The 16,829-nt window shown below is 45.9% G+C and overlaps 1 protein-coding gene across 4 annotated transcripts; it reads left to right on the top strand.

The window, feature by feature from the left end:
• The first annotated feature begins 7,700 nt into the window (after nucleotides 1-7,700).
• SGK1 (serum/glucocorticoid regulated kinase 1) lies at nucleotides 7,701-16,227 on the top strand. Of its 4 annotated transcripts, none has more exons than XM_045865585.2 (12): nucleotides 7,701-7,872; nucleotides 10,836-10,911; nucleotides 11,365-11,440; nucleotides 11,852-11,956; nucleotides 12,066-12,149; nucleotides 12,268-12,399; nucleotides 12,651-12,763; nucleotides 13,107-13,230; nucleotides 13,679-13,774; nucleotides 14,231-14,386; nucleotides 14,500-14,589; nucleotides 15,008-16,227. In XM_045865585.2, exons 1-12 carry the CDS (start codon nucleotides 7,839-7,841, stop codon nucleotides 15,173-15,175), a joined length of 1,254 nt encoding a protein of 417 aa, XP_045721541.1. In that variant the 5' UTR covers nucleotides 7,701-7,838; the 3' UTR covers nucleotides 15,176-16,227. The 4 variants fall into 4 exon arrangements, with proteins under 4 accessions (XP_045721541.1, XP_064454191.1, XP_045721539.1 ...); XM_045865583.3 differs by lacking the exon at nucleotides 7,701-7,872 and adding an exon at nucleotides 9,608-9,793; XM_045865584.3 differs by lacking the exon at nucleotides 7,701-7,872 and adding an exon at nucleotides 10,514-10,693.
• The last annotated feature ends 602 nt before the right edge of the window (nucleotides 16,228-16,829 follow it).

The raw sequence follows: 16,829 nt of genomic DNA, 5'->3' as shown, positions 1-16,829 counted from the left end.
AAGTAGGGGTGCTTTGTAATAAATGTTCATTCAGGCTTTCGGGCAATATGAAAGTTATGGAAGACCTTTACAAGATGGGAAACCCTCTGTGAGGTGGCCGTGTTATCCTGCGTGTCCTCGGGCTCTTGGGGAAACGTTGGCGGAATGACAGAAATCAAAGAGATTATGACAGCATGCTTTTTTATAAACCAAATTCATATGGTATTGTTAATGAAGAGGGGTTTCCCTCCCTTTATTCCTAAGTATCTACAAATACAGTAGGACATCTTGCTACCATCATCTACTGAGGGTGCATCTGCTTTCACAGATTCTGCTGGGCTATCATAGAAAGCTGGGCAGAGACCTTGAGAGCGCCAACTGCACCACTCTGGGCAAGTTAGTTTGCTGTTTCTTTAAACTTTAAAAAAGGGCAGTTCTCCTTGGTCAACTACCAACATCTCGTAAATGTGGTCATTCCACACCTGCAAAACTGGGGAGGTTCATAAAGGGAACAGGCCAGAGGGCCTTTGGTGGAAAGCAGAAGTATCACGGAACCGAATGGATTCTCACTTTAAAATTCTATCTTAAGAGACAGCGAAGAATTGGTGGGGGCGGGGGCTGGGGGTGGGTGGAGGCAATGGAGAATTTAGGGAGCAAGTTTAAAAGGAGATTTTAAAAAAGGGGATACATTTTTCTGACTCGTTGGATGATTATCTGTGGTCCTTGGAATAAGAGGCTGAATTGGCATTTACCAGGCTGGGCAGATGAAAGCCTAGATGGCCACCCACCCAGTGGTTTGATTCTCTTAACTTGACAAAGTATCCATTGAATGTTGTCTGTAAAAAAGAGTATCTACTTCAGTTTTCTCAAAAAATGATTATTCAATATGATTGTTTAGTGACCTCATTAGACCAAAAGAACGGCCTTGATTTAAAAATCTTCATTGTACATCATTCATAAAATTTAGTGCCTCAGTTTTCTGAAGTTGAGTAGCATAATATGTATGTAACAAAATACCTGAACTCAAGAGTTTTTTGTTTGCTTTGATTTTGTCTTGCTTTTCATAGTGAGTTGTAGAGGGATTGCTAAGAAAATGTACCCTTGATTATTAGGTGAAGGGAGGAAAACAAAATTTTGTTGAGAATCTATTGTGTGCCCAGCAATATATAAGGGGTATATTATTAAATCATTTCATTTATTAAGCACTTCTGGGCCACACATTCTTCTGGGCCCCAGCGATACTATGGAGAATAAAACAAATATTCCTATCTTACAGAAACTGCTTTCTAGTGCAAGGAGACAAACAATGAACCCAAGAAAAATGTCAAATAATAAAACTAATACACAGATAATTGAAATAGGGTGAGTGATGAAGGATGGCCAGCTGGTTAGTTTAGGTCCACTGTGTAAGTGATGTTTACTCTGAGATCTAAATGGCAAGAAGGATCTAGCCATGTGAGCACCAAGAGGAAATCATCCCAGGTGGAGGGCAGGGCATAGACAAAGTCCCAAAGGCAGACACAAGGCTGGCTTTGCAAAAAGGAATAGAGCCAAGATGGTACCAGCCTGGAGAGCAAAGGGAAAAGTGGAAAGGGAACGAGAGTAGGGCCTGATTAATGAACATTAGGTATGCAAGAAACATGAATCTTGCTCATGTGGTCTCATCTTCAAGGCACTCAACAGTCCAGAGAGGCACTTGAGGTGTAAATAAGCCACAAAATCCCTGACTAAAGGCTACAATGCGGGTGGTGGGTAGAGAAGGGGAAGGTTCCAAAGGATTAGCCACATGAGGTTGTTCTGGGCATCCAAGAAGTTCCTTTTAGATTTATCTTTTCCCAGACAGTATTACAGCTACAGGAGAACTTCCAGCTTAGTCTTCACTTGAAAAAGTAAGTATTCCAAATGGTTAAATTTGCCCCAGGCTATATCTTAATGGCATTTAGGTATAGCTGGGCCTTAGAGAAAGTAGAGGTATCTGTAAGCTTACCTTTGCTTTGGGGAAAGCACTATCCAATTTAGCCAAATACATATGGAGTATGTCATCCTTGAGTGTAGCAATGCTGCCCATCTTGGGTATCTTTCTTACACCCAGGACTTAGCACTCTGCCTGCACAAAAGCAGGGCTCCATAGAGGTCTGAATGACTAAAACTAACAGGCCACACACAGTCAGTTGGAGCTGTTCTTCTTTCCCTGAGGACAAGCTGAATAACAGAGGAAAAGCATCCTCTGTGCTAGCTAGCCTTCTCTGATCTGCTTTCAGTGACCCTACCTTCTCCATAGGCCCAAACGTACATTCGATTGTGTCCCATCCACCCTAAACAATTAAAAACTCCTTTGGGTTAGCTTTTAGCTTACTCCCTGCTTGTTCTACTTAAACTTTAGCCCTACTTGATAAATAAGTATTTATTCTGTTATCATGGTATTTAGTTCTTTGGTACAACCCATTCTGGAGCATTGTCCATAGGGAGACCAAAAGAGGAGGGGGACATCTGAAGAACAAAATGGATTGTCTTCTCAGGCCTTTGATGGAATTCCCATCACACAGGCCTGTCCTTGGCCTAGCAGATTAAGTGGCCCATATGGTTCATGTGCTTAAAGCACAGCACATAACCATTATTGTCTTGAGTTGTGGGAGTCCTTTGTGTTGTATGATATGTTCTGTTTGTAGTTGTGATGTATGTAGGGTGGGGGTAAGGAACACAGACCTGTCATAGTTCCTGTGTGAGATTCCAACTTGAGTGAGGCACTTACTAAATTCTCTATTTCAGTTATTTTTTGCAATTCATATTAAGTTAGCATCCCCATCATAAGGATCATCAAGGTTTAGAGAATCCTTTGTCTAGGATCTCAGAGGTAATGAGCCTCAGGCGTAGCTGACTGACGTGGACCACAAGGAGCCCCACCTTCAGCAAGCTGCCGACACTCCAGAGCTTGCTGAGGGAGGTGACATAAAGGTATATGTAGCTTCCATTCAGGCTTGAAGTTCACTAAACTGCTTTACATTCAAATGAGTCAACCTTCCACCAGCCATCCTATCCCTGGTTTTCCCATGTCGGTTACTGTTACATTTATCTTATTTTGTTGCTGCAATTTGTAGGCAGGGTTTACAGGAAACAATCCTTGGTTAGGACGAGCTTCTGTTGCTTCTTGCTAGGTAAATTATAGGGTCATAAATGGGAGAGATTTAGGGAGAGGTTGATTCTGGGCAAATTAAAGCTTTCAGGCTTCACTTCAGTCTGGCAAAAGATGTCTGCCAAAAATCCAGGTTCCTTATTTACTCTTGGCACTTGGTAGATAGAGTGGGGGTGAAAGAGAGCCCTTTATACTGTCTTCATGTAGGTTACAACTTTAATATGTGTGATCCATGAAGGATTCAGCCTGCGAGGAAATTTCAAGCCCTGTGAGGCTTGAATGTTAGGCTGGCTGGGGGACTTACAGAGAAAGTGAGTGCAGGTGTGTATTCACCTAGGGCAGAGTGAAGGAAGAGGCTCTGAAGGCCAAAGCTCTCTGGATTTCCTTGCCTCTACGCCTGGCATTTTATCATTACAAATCAATATTTTTGAATTGACGGGGCCTTTTAAAACACAAATGCCTAACAATAAAGCTATGTTGTTAACATACAAGGCTTTCAGTAAGGCCATAGTCCTCTTGTGTTTAGAAAATCGCAGATAATATTGAATTTGACTTAAAGAATTTTTCCAATTTACTCTGTGTTATTTTTCATAATCATCCAGAAAATTCTCTGGAAGTCATTTTCCAGGTCAATCGTGTGAGCCAAATATAAAGCTGTCAAATATGTGCTCTTCCTCGCCCTTTGTACTATATTCTGGTTGACAGTTATTTTTTATTTTTATTTATTGCTCATTGGATCATGCTACATTAGACAATGACAACCTCCCAAAGATGAGGATAAGGTGGGGCTCCTGGCTGGCTCGGTCAGTGAAGCATCTGCCTTCGGCTCAGGTCACTATCCCAGGGTCCTGGGATCGAGTTCCATGTCGGGTTCCCTGCTCAGCCGGGTTCTTCTCCCTCGGCATGCCGTTCCCCCTGCCTGTGCTCTCTCTCTCTCTCTAATAAGTAAATAAAATCTTAAAAAAAAAAGGAAAGAGGGTGCCTGGGTGGCTCAGTCGGTTAAGTGACTGCCTTCAGCTCAGGTCATGATCCTGGAGTCCCGGGATCGAGTCCCACGTCAGGCTCCCTGCTCAGCAGGGAGTCTGCTTCTCCCTCTGACCTTCCCCCTCTCATGTGCTCTCTCTCTCTCTCTCATTCTCGCTCTCTCAAATAAATAAATAAATAAAATCTTTAAAAAAAAAAAAAAAAAAAGGAAAGAAAGTGCTATTTTGCTATTGCAGCTGCCGTAGCAAGGGCCCTGTACATTTTGCTTGTGTGAGAGGGCTGAGTAAGGGCCGTATTTCCAAGTCATTCCAGAGGTGCTACGTAACACCTCAGAGTTTGGTACTCGTGCTCTGTCTTCTGCTTAGAATGACATTCCTCTTTGGTCCCCGGCTGACCTTTCCAGGATCAGCACAAATACTATGTCTTTGTGGGAGACTTTCCTCAACAACTGCATGTCTGTTGCTTCTCCCCAGTAGAAAAGTTCTCTCTGTGCTTCTAAGGTAGATTGCTCAGACCTCTGTTACCTCTGTTTTGTTTTTTTTGTTTTTTTTGTTTTATTTATTAATTTATTTTATTTATTAATTTGGGAGAGAGAGAGAGAGCCACTTAACTGACTGAGCCACCCAGGCGCCCTGTTACCTCTGTTTTAACACTCCTCATATCCTATCATAATTTATGTGTGTGCTCCGCACTCGGAATGACAGTCTATGAATTTCAAATAACGGGATTATTCATATCGGTGTCCCTTGAGCTTAATATTCATACTTACTTAATAAATGCTTGTTAAATGCTTGCATGAGCAAATGGAAGGGAGGGAGGAGGAGAGGGAAGGAGGGAAGGAGGGAGAAAGCCTGGGAGAGAGGGAAGGAGAATCAGGTCAATCCCTCCTGTGGCAATTAGCTGAGAGCAGGGTTTCAAGGCCTCTGGCCTTAGCAGGGAGGAAGGGGGAAGGCAATTATTTCCGAGTTTGCAGGACCACAGAGCGCACCAGGGCCGGAGGTGGCAAGCAGGAGAGGCACAGTAGTTAACTTCAGTGACAGGGAAAGGTTACAGGGAGGCGATAAATTCGGTTTCAAAAGCAAGTTTTGCTACTTCACAATTTTGCTCATCATCTGCTCAGCTCAGAAGAAAAATAACAGCAATTGCTGAATCCTCAATAGCTGAAAAGTGCTGTTGGAGAAAACAATCTGAGGCCTCTATACTAGACAGCCATGTGTACATTATGTAGCAAAACCCTATTCCAAGGTTCTTACAGTGTAGAGTCTTGCTTTACTCAAAACCCCTGTCTTGGAAAAGAAATAAGGCCTGCATAAATAAAGCATGTAGTTTTGTGCGTTTTAATAACATTGAATGCTGTTATTCGAAGTAATAGTTATCTTTTCAATCAGATCCTTACCTTCTTTTATGCATGTCACTTTTTTTTTTAAAGATTTTATTTATTTATTTGAGAGAGAGAGAAGGAGAGAGAGCACATGAGAGGGGGGAGGGTCAGAGGGAGAAGCAGATTCCCTGCCGAGCAGGGAGCCCGATGCGGGACTCGATCCAGGGACTCCAGGATCATGACCTGAGCCGAAGGCAGTCGCTTAACCAACTGAGCCACCCAGGCGCCCTATGCATGTCACTTTTGACAAGTAAGAGTACGGAATGTAATAATCACTATAGAACCTGTGATCTATAGGCTCTTATTTAACCACCACTGTTGATTACTTACCTATAATAGCTCTTGTGAATAAACTCATTCTCTGTCATCTTTTTCTGTTTGATGAATACTGTAAAAAAAAAAAGGCATGCATTTGGTGACAACCTTCAACAAAAACTGATCCATTTAGTTGCTCTCTAGAGTAATAATAATTGTGTTTTTTGGTGTTTCTCTGTACTTTTTTTTTTTTTTTTTTTTTTTTTTGGTGATGCTCCAGGAAAAGGATTCTATAAGCATCAATGAATGAATCAATAAGCATGGGAACCTAAACTGTGCACATAATTGTTCTAGAATTTTTGGCCCTTTGGGTAATACAAAACAATTATATTCCCATTATCAATGGAAAGTATTGTACCTTACACAGCTGACACACTTAAGTAGTCGAAGAACTAAGTCCTTATAAAAATTTTTTTGGGGATACCTGGTGACTCAGTTGGTTAAGTGTCTGACTCTTGGTTTCTATGCAGGTCATGATCTCAGGGTCATGGGATGGAGCCCAGCTTTGGGCTCCCCACTCAGCAGGGAGTTGACCTGAGGATTCTCTCTCCCTTTCCCTACCCGCCACCCCGCTTTCTCTCTCTTTCTCTCTAAAATAAATAAATAAATCTTTAAAAAATATTTCTCAAAATATTTCCTTTCATATGTTGAGAAATATCAGAAATTTGTTTTCTGAGCCTGCGAATTAAATGAAAAGGGTCCTATCTTAGTAAAGCTTTCAGGTTGCAGTATTTACAGTCCCTCATTAAGGAAAATTAAAGTAGAAGAACTAAGTGATTTTCTGAAGCATTAAAATACACATGCACTGGAAAATGATTTGTTTCAGTGCAAACTTTGTATCTTGGTGAATCATTTCCATTTGAGTGTTTTGATTGCAGCTTCTCCACTCTGAGGCATAAATAAGATTACTGGCTTGGGGGGGGGGGGTGTGCGGAGGTAATTAGCCTATCTCCTACCAAGCCATCTGTATTTTCTGTGACTGCACAAGGTGTCGTAGAGAAATTACCTGGAACTGATTAAACCTCAGGAGAAATGGGGGAAATTCTGCATTCCAGAGTGGTTCAACCAGAGAACACGATCGCCCTCTGGGTTGCATTTACAAGCACAATTTGGTGATGCAACTCTGGCCACTTCGCCACCAGGGAGTAAGAGGAAAGGGGCTGGATTCCTCCGGTAGGAAGACGCTCTGGACCAAAGAAAGAGGCTGGCGACGGGAAGGAAGAACAGATCAAGCATTTGAATAGCGGCCACAGGGCAACCCAAAGCCTGTGCAGTTAACAGGCCCGCATCTCACACCGTTCCCCCCGTCTACCAGCCCCCCTACCGCATCCACCCGCCGCTGTGTGTCACCTTCCTGTTCGGAAGTCTTAGTAGGTTGCTGGGACAGAACAGGGGGCGCCTGCTCCACCCTTCAGGTATCCGGTTGGAAGAAAAGCCAGTCTCAACAACTTGATTCTCTACGTTAAATGATAAGTTTAGCAGACCATCCGTCTCCAACTGCCGAACATTAGGGTAGGGGGAGGAAGGAGAACATCAGACGTTCCTTTTCTGTTCCAACCACAAATCATATGGTTGTGCCTCTTCTCTATTCCACTTAGAGCCCTCTAACTTGAATTCCACGTTCCTCCTGGAATGCATGTGGCAGAGCTTCTTTGAAAATATGAATGCTCTGCATGTGTTTTGAATTTTTTCTGGACTGATTTGTGATGATAATCAGTCAAGTTACATTTCTTGTGTGTCTTACTGGGGGTGTAATAAACTCAGGACGCTGATGACTGTAATTTTCTGAGTGATGTTGCAATGGAGAGAATAAATGGCCCAGTGTTGAACTTTGCAGCTTGCTCCCTTCCTGTATGTAAATTGCCTTTATATAAAGTGGGGTACAAAACAGAGCAGGACAGCTGCCTCGCACTCCTCTGCTCCCCCTCATCTCAGCTTCCAGCCTTATCAGGCACATAGCAGGGAGGCTATTCCAGCCATAACTGAGCTCAACCTCCAGCCTCCAGAAAGTAATCCCCGACCTTCAGAGCCTAGGCAACCTGAAGAATGAAAGAGGAAGCTATAAAATCCCCTTTAAAAGGTTTGTGTACTTTTATTACTATAATTTGGAGGGAATGGGTAAAATGAAGGTGCTTTAGAGGATCTGAGGTTCCTTGGCCTGGGGAAGGCACAGGAGGTGGGGATGCAGGGCATGGTGTCTGATGGAAGGTTTCTCAGTTTCACGTTTTAAGAACAAACAAGCAGAAATCTTGGTACAGGTTGGTGTTTCTGGGCAGGCTTTGCCACATTTGTGTTCTCTCTCTCTCTCTCTCTCTCTCTCTCTCATTAAGTTCAATTAGCCAACAGATAGTACATCATTAGTTTTTGATGTAGTGATTCATGGGTTGCATATAACACCCAGGGCAAATTTGCTATCTTAAAAGGGGGCGGGATGGTGTGGGATAAGGGACCGGCTGGGCTAGTTGAAATGGAACACGCAGTATGGGGGGCACCGGCGGTAACAAAGTCGTATTATATGAAGAATCCATGGAAGAGGAAGCAGTAATGGGCCAGTTACTGTGATTTGGAGTTTCCTAAACCGTGCTTGAGTTGGGAGCGTCAGTATCAGGCACTGAGAAGTGTTTTAACAGTGGGTGCTGAGCAACATTTCCCAGCCACTCTCCGGGAGAGATAATGTGTGTTCCCTTCTCCCAGTCTGGGGCTGTTGCAACTGAGCAAACCAAGAAGCCTCGGAGGCTACAGATCATATTAGGGCAAATGAGGTGGCTGTGCCTGCAAAATAAATCCCTGCCCAGGACGAAAGAAAAACCGCTTCACGTGCTATTCTTGGGTTTGACAGCTGGTATTTCGGAGTGTGTCAGACCCAGTATGCAACTCAAAAACGGCAGGGCCCTTGACAGTCAGGGGGCAGGGCAGGGCAGCCACCGCAGAGAGCACCAGCAAGCGCCAGGTACCGGCCCTGCAAAGCTTAGTAACTTGCAGCCGCCGTCTCCCGCTCCGGCCCCGGCGCTCTGCTCGTGGCTCCCCCGCCCAGCGCTGGCCCGAGGCCCCGCGCCGGCGGTCAGACTGCAGCGCCCAGGCATCTCCCAGCGGCGGGGGGACGGGAAGGCCCCGCACCGCTGCTCTGCCGAGCTACCCTCTCTCCTCCGCTCTCTGGAGCGCAGGCACCCGGCTACTCTTCACGAGGCCGCGAGTCTCAGTTTACCTGGGACTTGCGAGAAAAAGCAAGGTGGTTAAACTGTAAGAAGACTCCTGGGTCAGCGCTGAAATAAACCGGAGGGGTAGGGAAGACGAGGACAAACTGAGGGTTTTTAAGACAATGTAACGCGCCCTTGCAGAGTTTTCAGGTGGGAGAGCGGGAGAGGGAATCGGGGAGTCGCCGCCGCCCGGGGTCACGCCAGGTCGGCGCCTCGCACGGAGCCACCACTCCCCGAACTTGCCACTTCCTCACGTGTTCTTGGCGTGGCGGAGATTAAAGATGCAAGAAAAAAAAATTACATGCGGAACGGACAGAATGTTCTCAAAGATTAGGGGGAAAAATGTGAAACGCAGATTGTACTTTTTTTTTTTTTCCTTTAGTGCAGAGACGAATTTTATTTCCGCCCCCTCCCCTACACATTCCTGACCTCTCCCTCCCCCTTCCCTCTTTCTTTCCTTCCTTCCTCCGCTTCCAAGTTTTGGGATTTTGCAGCCCGGCTTGGCTTTGGCCAAAAGCACAAAAAAGGCGTTTTCGGAAGCGGCTCGGCCGTGCACAAGGGCCATTTGTTTGTTTTGGGTCTCGGGGCAGGAAATCTTGCCCGGCCTGAGTCACGGCGGCTCCTTCAAGGAAACGTCAGTGTTCTCCTGTCGCCCTCGCCCGCTGCGCGCCCGGCGGCCGCTGCCCATGGGGGAGATGCAGGGCGCGCTGGCCAGGGCCCGGCTCGAGTCTCTGCTCCGGCCCCGCCACAAAAAGAGGGCCGAGGCGCAGAAACGCAGCGAGTCCTTTCTGCTGACCGGCCTGGGTAAGCGCCGCGGCCGCCACGCGGGGACTGTCCCGCTCCGCCGCTAGTCGCTCGGCTCCGGCGAGAGGGACCGGGGTGGGTGCGCGTTCGCAGGGCGGAGGGACGGAGGCCTGGGGAGGGGGCGGCGGGAGCGGAGGACCCGCCCGGCGTCGCGGACCCACGGTGACCCCGCAGATGAGGGCGCGCGGGGCCACCCTCGCCCGACGGACACCTCGGGCTGGGGGTGCGCGGCCGCCGGGTGCGGGCTGATGAGGCTGCCGGGGGAGTGAGGGGAGAGGGCCGGCTCCGGGACCGGGAGGGAATCGGCAGTCAGGGTTTGACAAACCAGAGCGGGCACAGAGCCACCGGCTGGCCGAGCACCGGGCGGAAAGCGCCCCGGTGCCGCGACTCCGATTTCCGAGCCGGGCGGAATAAATGAGAAAGGTGGAAAATTACCCCGGACTCTCCCTCTCCCCCCCCGCCCCCCGCCTGCGGTTTCCCTCTCTCCGGCCGGGGAGCCGAGAGAGGCAGATTCACAGACCCGCGCCGGGCCTCCCGGGCAGTCCCCGCGCCCCCCGCCCCCGCCCCGGTCTCGACCTCCGGCCGGGGGCCGAACCGAGCGCCGCCGCCCGGGAGGGAGCAGCCTGCAGGGCAGCGCGACCGCCGGAGGCGGGGCTCGGGGCGGGGCCGGGGCGGGGCCGGGGCGGGGCCGCTTCCTGATTGTCGCGTTGGTCCCGCCCCTGCGGCGGCTCAGGGCTTATAAAGCGGGCGGCGAGGCGCGCGGCCAGTGTTGGCTGAGCCGGTCTCCCGTCCCTAACGACACCCTGCGCGCTCTTTCTGCGGAGATGACGGTGAAAGCCGAGGCTGCTAGGGGCACCCTCACTTACTCCAGAATGAGGGGAATGGTAGCAATTCTCATCGGTGAGTGTAGGAATTAATACTGAACTTCTAGGATATGTGAGGTGGAAATTTTTTTAAGGTCGCGCGTGAGATTAGTGTGTGTGGCGTCGGACGTTACGAAGCCATCCAGACGTTTGTTTGTTTCTCCTCTCTTAATTCACAGCTTTCATGAAACAGAGGAGGATGGGCCTGAACGACTTTATTCAGAAGATTGCCAATAACTCCTATGCATGCAAACAGTAAGTTTTGGAGAGGACCGGGAGAAATAAAAATAAGTAGTAGAGTTTCAGTTTACCAGCAGTGAAGACACATTCTCATCAGAGGGTTGAGATCAGAAAGCTGAAGCCTTCCCCGGGGGTGGGAGCCCTTTTCTCTTTTAAGTCCCAGTTGAAGAAAACATTTTAAACATTAAAACTAATGGGCTGATTTGGCCAGTCCTGGAGCGGTAAGATAAAATATTCATGTTTGCCTAATTCACCCCCTGTTGCGGTGAAGGACAACCCTCATCCCTGTATTTAACTGGGTTTTTTATTTCCTTTGGCTATTATTTTCTTAAACTGAGTAATTTCTTCGGGTGTTTTTGGTTGAAACACTCGGAACTGTTCGGGGAGAAGTTGAGCCAGAAACTACTGGTGTTACTGTGCCACCTTGTGTCGAGTTAAGGAGGTTCTAAGTCGTTCCTTTCTCTGCAGCCCTGAAGTTCAGTCCATTTTGAAAATCTCCCAACCTCAGGAGCCTGAGCTTATGAATGCCAACCCTTCTCCTCCAGTAAGTATTCTCTATTTGTGATGCTTCTGTAGAGGGATCTTGTAAATGAGTCAGTTAGTATTCCTACGTTGATGGATTACAGTAGCATTTCTAGAAATTAGTATTAAGACAGGAATGCCTAGTTAATGGCATAACAAGTGACATAAGCACTTACTTAGCTATTGAGTCAGTGAAGTATTTTAAAAGGCCTGTTGCCTCAAAGTTGTATCTGGTTACGACACGATTGTGTACAATTTCCATACTCCCATTTGAAATATTAATGTGTATGGATGAAAAGTAGTCTTGGTTGTGTCTATGATGTGTGGTGGCTTGCCTCAGTCATTTGCAGATGGAGCATCTTTTACATTGCCTGCCCTTGATTGTTGTGTTCCTTTGAAGCAAGGATACTAAAAGAAAACTTTTCTTTTCCAGCCAAGTCCTTCTCAGCAAATCAACCTTGGCCCATCATCCAATCCTCATGCTAAACCATCTGACTTTCACTTCTTGAAAGTGATTGGGAAAGGCAGTTTTGGGAAGGTAATTTCAGATCTGAAGACCTCATAATTTATAGTCTTTCATTCACATTCATTTAACATTCTCCGTGGGTATAGATAGCAAAATGATTTTTTTGTTGTTGAAATTCCAGGTTCTTCTAGCAAGACACAAAGCAGAAGAAGCATTCTATGCAGTCAAAGTTTTACAGAAGAAAGCCATCCTGAAAAAGAAGGAGGTACGAAATGCACTTGATGGACTGGAGCTGGAGATAGACATTCATTGAGTGGTTTTACCTTGGAATTTTGGTATCAAGTCGAAATTTGCCACTAAATCTTTAATTGTCCTTTTTCTAGGAAAAGCATATCATGTCAGAACGGAATGTTCTACTGAAGAATGTGAAACACCCTTTCCTGGTGGGCCTTCACTTCTCTTTCCAGACTGCTGACAAATTGTACTTTGTCCTTGACTACATCAACGGTGGAGAGGTGAGCTAACCTTTAGGTGTCTGGGCATGGCATTCCTGGTTTTAGTTTGAGAGGAAAGTTTTTCAATGATATTTAGGGGGGAAAAGTTACCAGAATTAGCCTTTCCTTCAACCTGAAGGTTGCAAATAGTTAACAGACTATTTAAGGCCACTTCCTGCAATTGTCCCCTTTAGCTATATATGTCGAGACTAATTAAATGCATTGTTATCAAGCCTTGGCAACCCAGCCTAACTTTGTTCTGTCTCCTGCAGCTGTTCTACCATCTCCAGAGGGAGCGTTGCTTCCTGGAACCACGGGCTCGCTTCTATGCTGCTGAAATAGCCAGTGCCTTGGGTTACCTGCACTCCCTGAACATCGTTTATAGGTAAGCTGGAGAGTTCTCAAGGTTACCTTCCCGGGTAGAAAGGAGACTGAGCCCTAGTCTTTGACAGAGCCTTAAAATAATTTGTATTTATTTACAGCTTGGTCACCTAAAACCAGATCCCCTGGCATGTGAGCTGCCTTGACTCCATGCCACCAGGGAACTAGCCAGCTAGGATTGTGCCTAATCCAGAATAGATTAGCAGAACAAGGACTCCCTTTTTTTATTCACTATACAGCTACAGTGAATTGGAAATGCTTCTAACACCCCAAGCTATTATTTCACAGAGGCTTTCTTATGAAGTGAAATTAACTTAACACAACTTTTTTTTTTTTTTTTTTTGCAGAGACTTAAAACCAGAGAATATTCTGCTGGATTCACAGGGACACATTGTCCTTACTGATTTTGGGCTCTGCAAGGAGAACATCGAACACAATGGCACGACATCCACCTTCTGTGGCACGCCTGAGGTAGGAGCACTCTCCACTTAGTGCCTGGTCTGCCCCCTCCTGGGAGAGCCAAGTGCAAAAATTAAGTTCTACCAGAAGGATAGATTGTTCTCGGAGGTTTCTCAGTCCAGTTGAGTGCAAGGAAAATACATTTGCTGTTTGATGCAGCATGAGAAATCCCAGGCCTCATGTTGCTTTCATTAAGACCAGCTTTTTGCAAAAGCCATGTCATAAATAGGTTGTAAATTCCCACGTAAGCTATCTGTTGGCTGCCCAGTCGCTTCCTAAATACCAGTATACATACCTGGCCGGTCAGCCTTCCAGTCCAGCAGTTTTATCAGGAAGTAATGTAAAGAAATGTGTCCTGCAAGTGGATCCAGGGTCTGAGCCCTTTCAAAGTGCATGCCTGGTCATGGGATTGCGCAGTTTCACAGACTTCTAAACTCTGTTTTCCTGCTTTGTGTTTCAGTATCTCGCCCCCGAGGTGCTCCATAAGCAGCCTTATGACAGGACCGTGGACTGGTGGTGCCTGGGGGCCGTCTTATATGAGATGCTGTATGGCCTGGTGAGTTGAGAGCCATGGCATCTTGCCCCTGGTTTGATAGTGCTGCCTAGAATGTGGTTGTCTTAAAATCCAGACTTACCAGGCACACAAGCCCCATTGCAGATCTGGTCATTGTGTTTTGCCCCTTTATCAATAAGCTTATCAGATGCTGATAAGAGAGGCCTATTGGTTATTTTATAAGTGTTTTGGAGTAAGCTCTTAGTGAATTTTTCTTTTGTAAATTCACGTTTGACTAGATATGACCCCCTTAACCCATGTGAGGGAAAATGTGGCTTATTAGCGTCTACTCCCTGATAAGGGTCGTGAAATAGACATATAAAAATCCAGGGCAAAGAAAACCTATTAAGGGAAAGACTTTGTCAAATCTAGCTTAACCTGGTTGAAGACTTTTTCTCTGTTGGTCGTGTGTGCTGTACAGACCTTCCAACTGAGCATTAGTTTCCCCTCTTCTTCCAGCCTCCTTTTTACAGCCGAAACACAGCTGAGATGTATGACAACATTCTGAACAAGCCCCTCCAGCTGAAGCCAAATATTACGAATTCTGCCAGACACCTCCTGGAGGGCCTCCTGCAGAAGGACAGGACAAAGAGGCTGGGCGCCAAGGACGACTTTGTGAGTACCTTTTTCCTGTTCTCCTGGGCTGTCTGGGAAGGAAACACACTAGATCCCCAGTGCCCTTCTTGAATTCCACCTGCCTAAACTCCTCTCCTGTTTCTTCTCGACAGATGGAGATTAAGAATCATGTCTTCTTCTCCCTGATTAACTGGGATGATCTCATTAATAAGAAGATTACTCCCCCTTTTAACCCAAATGTGGTGAGTATCTCTTTCTTCTGAGTATAGGAGGGCCCAAAGGACACTTCCTGAAGTCAAGAGTTGGTGGTGGTAGAGGGGAGGGCCCCAAGGAATACACTGGCAGATCCTTTATTCACAAACCATTATTTTCCCAGGTAAAAAGTAGAATTTTTGTCCCAACCAAGCTAACATAACCTTTCCACACATTCATCAATTACAGTATCAAAGGATAAAAAGTGAACACTCTCCTGGTTATTTAAACTTTCTGTGGCCTGTGGGTTTTTTGCCTGAAATAGATGGTTATTATGGGAGTTTCCATATAGTACCCCAAATACTGAGCTCCAGTATTTAAAGCCCAAAATGAGGATTTCCCTGTCCTGTCTGCACACTGAATTCTTGACCCTGAGTGTTTTGGGTTTTTTTTTCCTTCCCTCAATAGAGTGGACCTAGTGACCTGCGGCACTTCGATCCTGAGTTCACCGAAGAGCCAGTCCCCAACTCCATCGGCAGGTCCCCCGACAGCATCCTCCTCACAGCCAGCGTCAAGGAAGCGGCCGAGGCCTTCCTAGGCTTTTCCTATGCGCCTCCTATGGACTCTTTCCTCTGAACAGCCCTCGGGGTGGTCTTGAAGGATTTTGTGTGTGTTTGTAAGCGTTTTAGTTAGCCTCGTGGCAGAGCTGCCCGCTGACAGGACATCTTACAAGAGAATTTGCACATCTCTGGAAGCTTGCACATCTTGGCAGTCTTATTGCACACTGTTTGCTGGAAGCTTTTTGAAGAGCACATCCTCCTCAGTGAGCTCATGAGGTTTTCATTTTTATTCTTCCTTCCAACATGGTGCTATCTCCGCAATGAGCATCTGCGTGCCGCCGTAGACAGATGCAGTAGTCTTATTAGGATGATGCAGTTCTAAGAAGGGTTTTCGGAAGGTCTGTCTGGGCCGTGATAACGAATCTTATGAAATGTGCCTTTTCTGATGAGATCGTGTTAGCTCCAAAGCTTTTGCTCTTGCAGAGTGTTTCAGTTCTTTATTTTTCCTTGTGGATTTACTGTGTGAACAGTGGTATGAGTGTGGTATGCTTGATCACAGATGGGTTTAGTTCTAAGCATCAATGTGACACTTGCAGGACACTACAATGTGGGACATTGTTTGTTTCTTCCATATTTGGAAGATAAATTTATGTGTAGACCGTTTTTGTTTTTTTTTGTAAGATACACTTAATAACTAAAATTTATTGAAAATGGTCTTGCAATGACTTGTATCCAGATGCTTAAAGAAAGCATTGCTGCTACAAATATTTCTATTTTTAGAAAGGGTTTTTATGGACCAATGCCCCAGTTGTCGGTCAAAGCCTGGTATTTTCATTGTTTAAAATGTCACCTGTAAAATGGGCATTATTTATGTTTTTCTTTTCTTTTTTTTTTTTTTTTGCATTCCTGATAATTGTATGTATTGTATAAAGAAAGTCTGTACATTGGGTTATAACACTAGTATATTTAAACTTACAGGCTTATTTGTAATGTAAACCACCATTTTAATGTACTGTAATTAACATGGTTATAATATGTACAATTCTTTCCCCCCTCCCCACCACACAACTTTTTTTGTGTGTGATAAACCAACTTTGGTTTGCAATAAAACCTTGAAAAATATTTACATACACTGTGTCGTGTGTGTTATTTTGTCTATCTGGGTTGGGGCCGAGTGGGGTGGGGAGGGATAACAATGGGTCCATTTAAAAATTTATAACCCTGGGAAACTGCTTTCTTGGCAGCTCAGTGGTTGGCCCGCAACAGTAGCAGCTTCAGACTCCAGGGAGGTATAGAGTGGTCCTAAAGCCAGTTTATCTTCCAGGTCTTAGCAGTGTTTCATGATGTCAGTCAAACAAACTCTTCTCAATGTACAAATCCGTTTCCCAAGGACAGCCATGAAGCCATGTTCTCTGTATTGCCTACCCTCTGAAGTTGGCTGTTCGTCCTGGCATTTGGCTTGCCTAAAGTAACAGGTAATTCTTTCAACAACTACTTCGGGTGCCTACTCTGGGCCAAGCCCCGCTCTGGTGTTGGGGATCTAGCAGCGGGCAAAGCAGACAAATCTCTGCCCTTAAAGAGCCTAATGGAAAAGGCAAACTTTTTCAATAAAGCAGTTTGTTGAAATGGAAGCCAAGATAATAGTCTGCAAGCAGAATACTGCTGAAGAGGGTAGGGATGTTTGTCATAAAGGGATATGTCCCCAAGAAGCTGAGCTGGCAGGACTTCTG

The sequence above is a fragment of the Mirounga angustirostris genome, unplaced genomic scaffold, assembly GCF_029215605.1.
Source record: "Mirounga angustirostris isolate CCGP_5_RB_7025 unplaced genomic scaffold, mMirAng1.0.hap1 SCAF_8, whole genome shotgun sequence".
In the NCBI taxonomy this organism is placed as follows: Eukaryota; Metazoa; Chordata; class Mammalia; order Carnivora; family Phocidae; genus Mirounga; species Mirounga angustirostris.
This window is presented reverse-complemented; position numbering and strand designations above follow the sequence as displayed.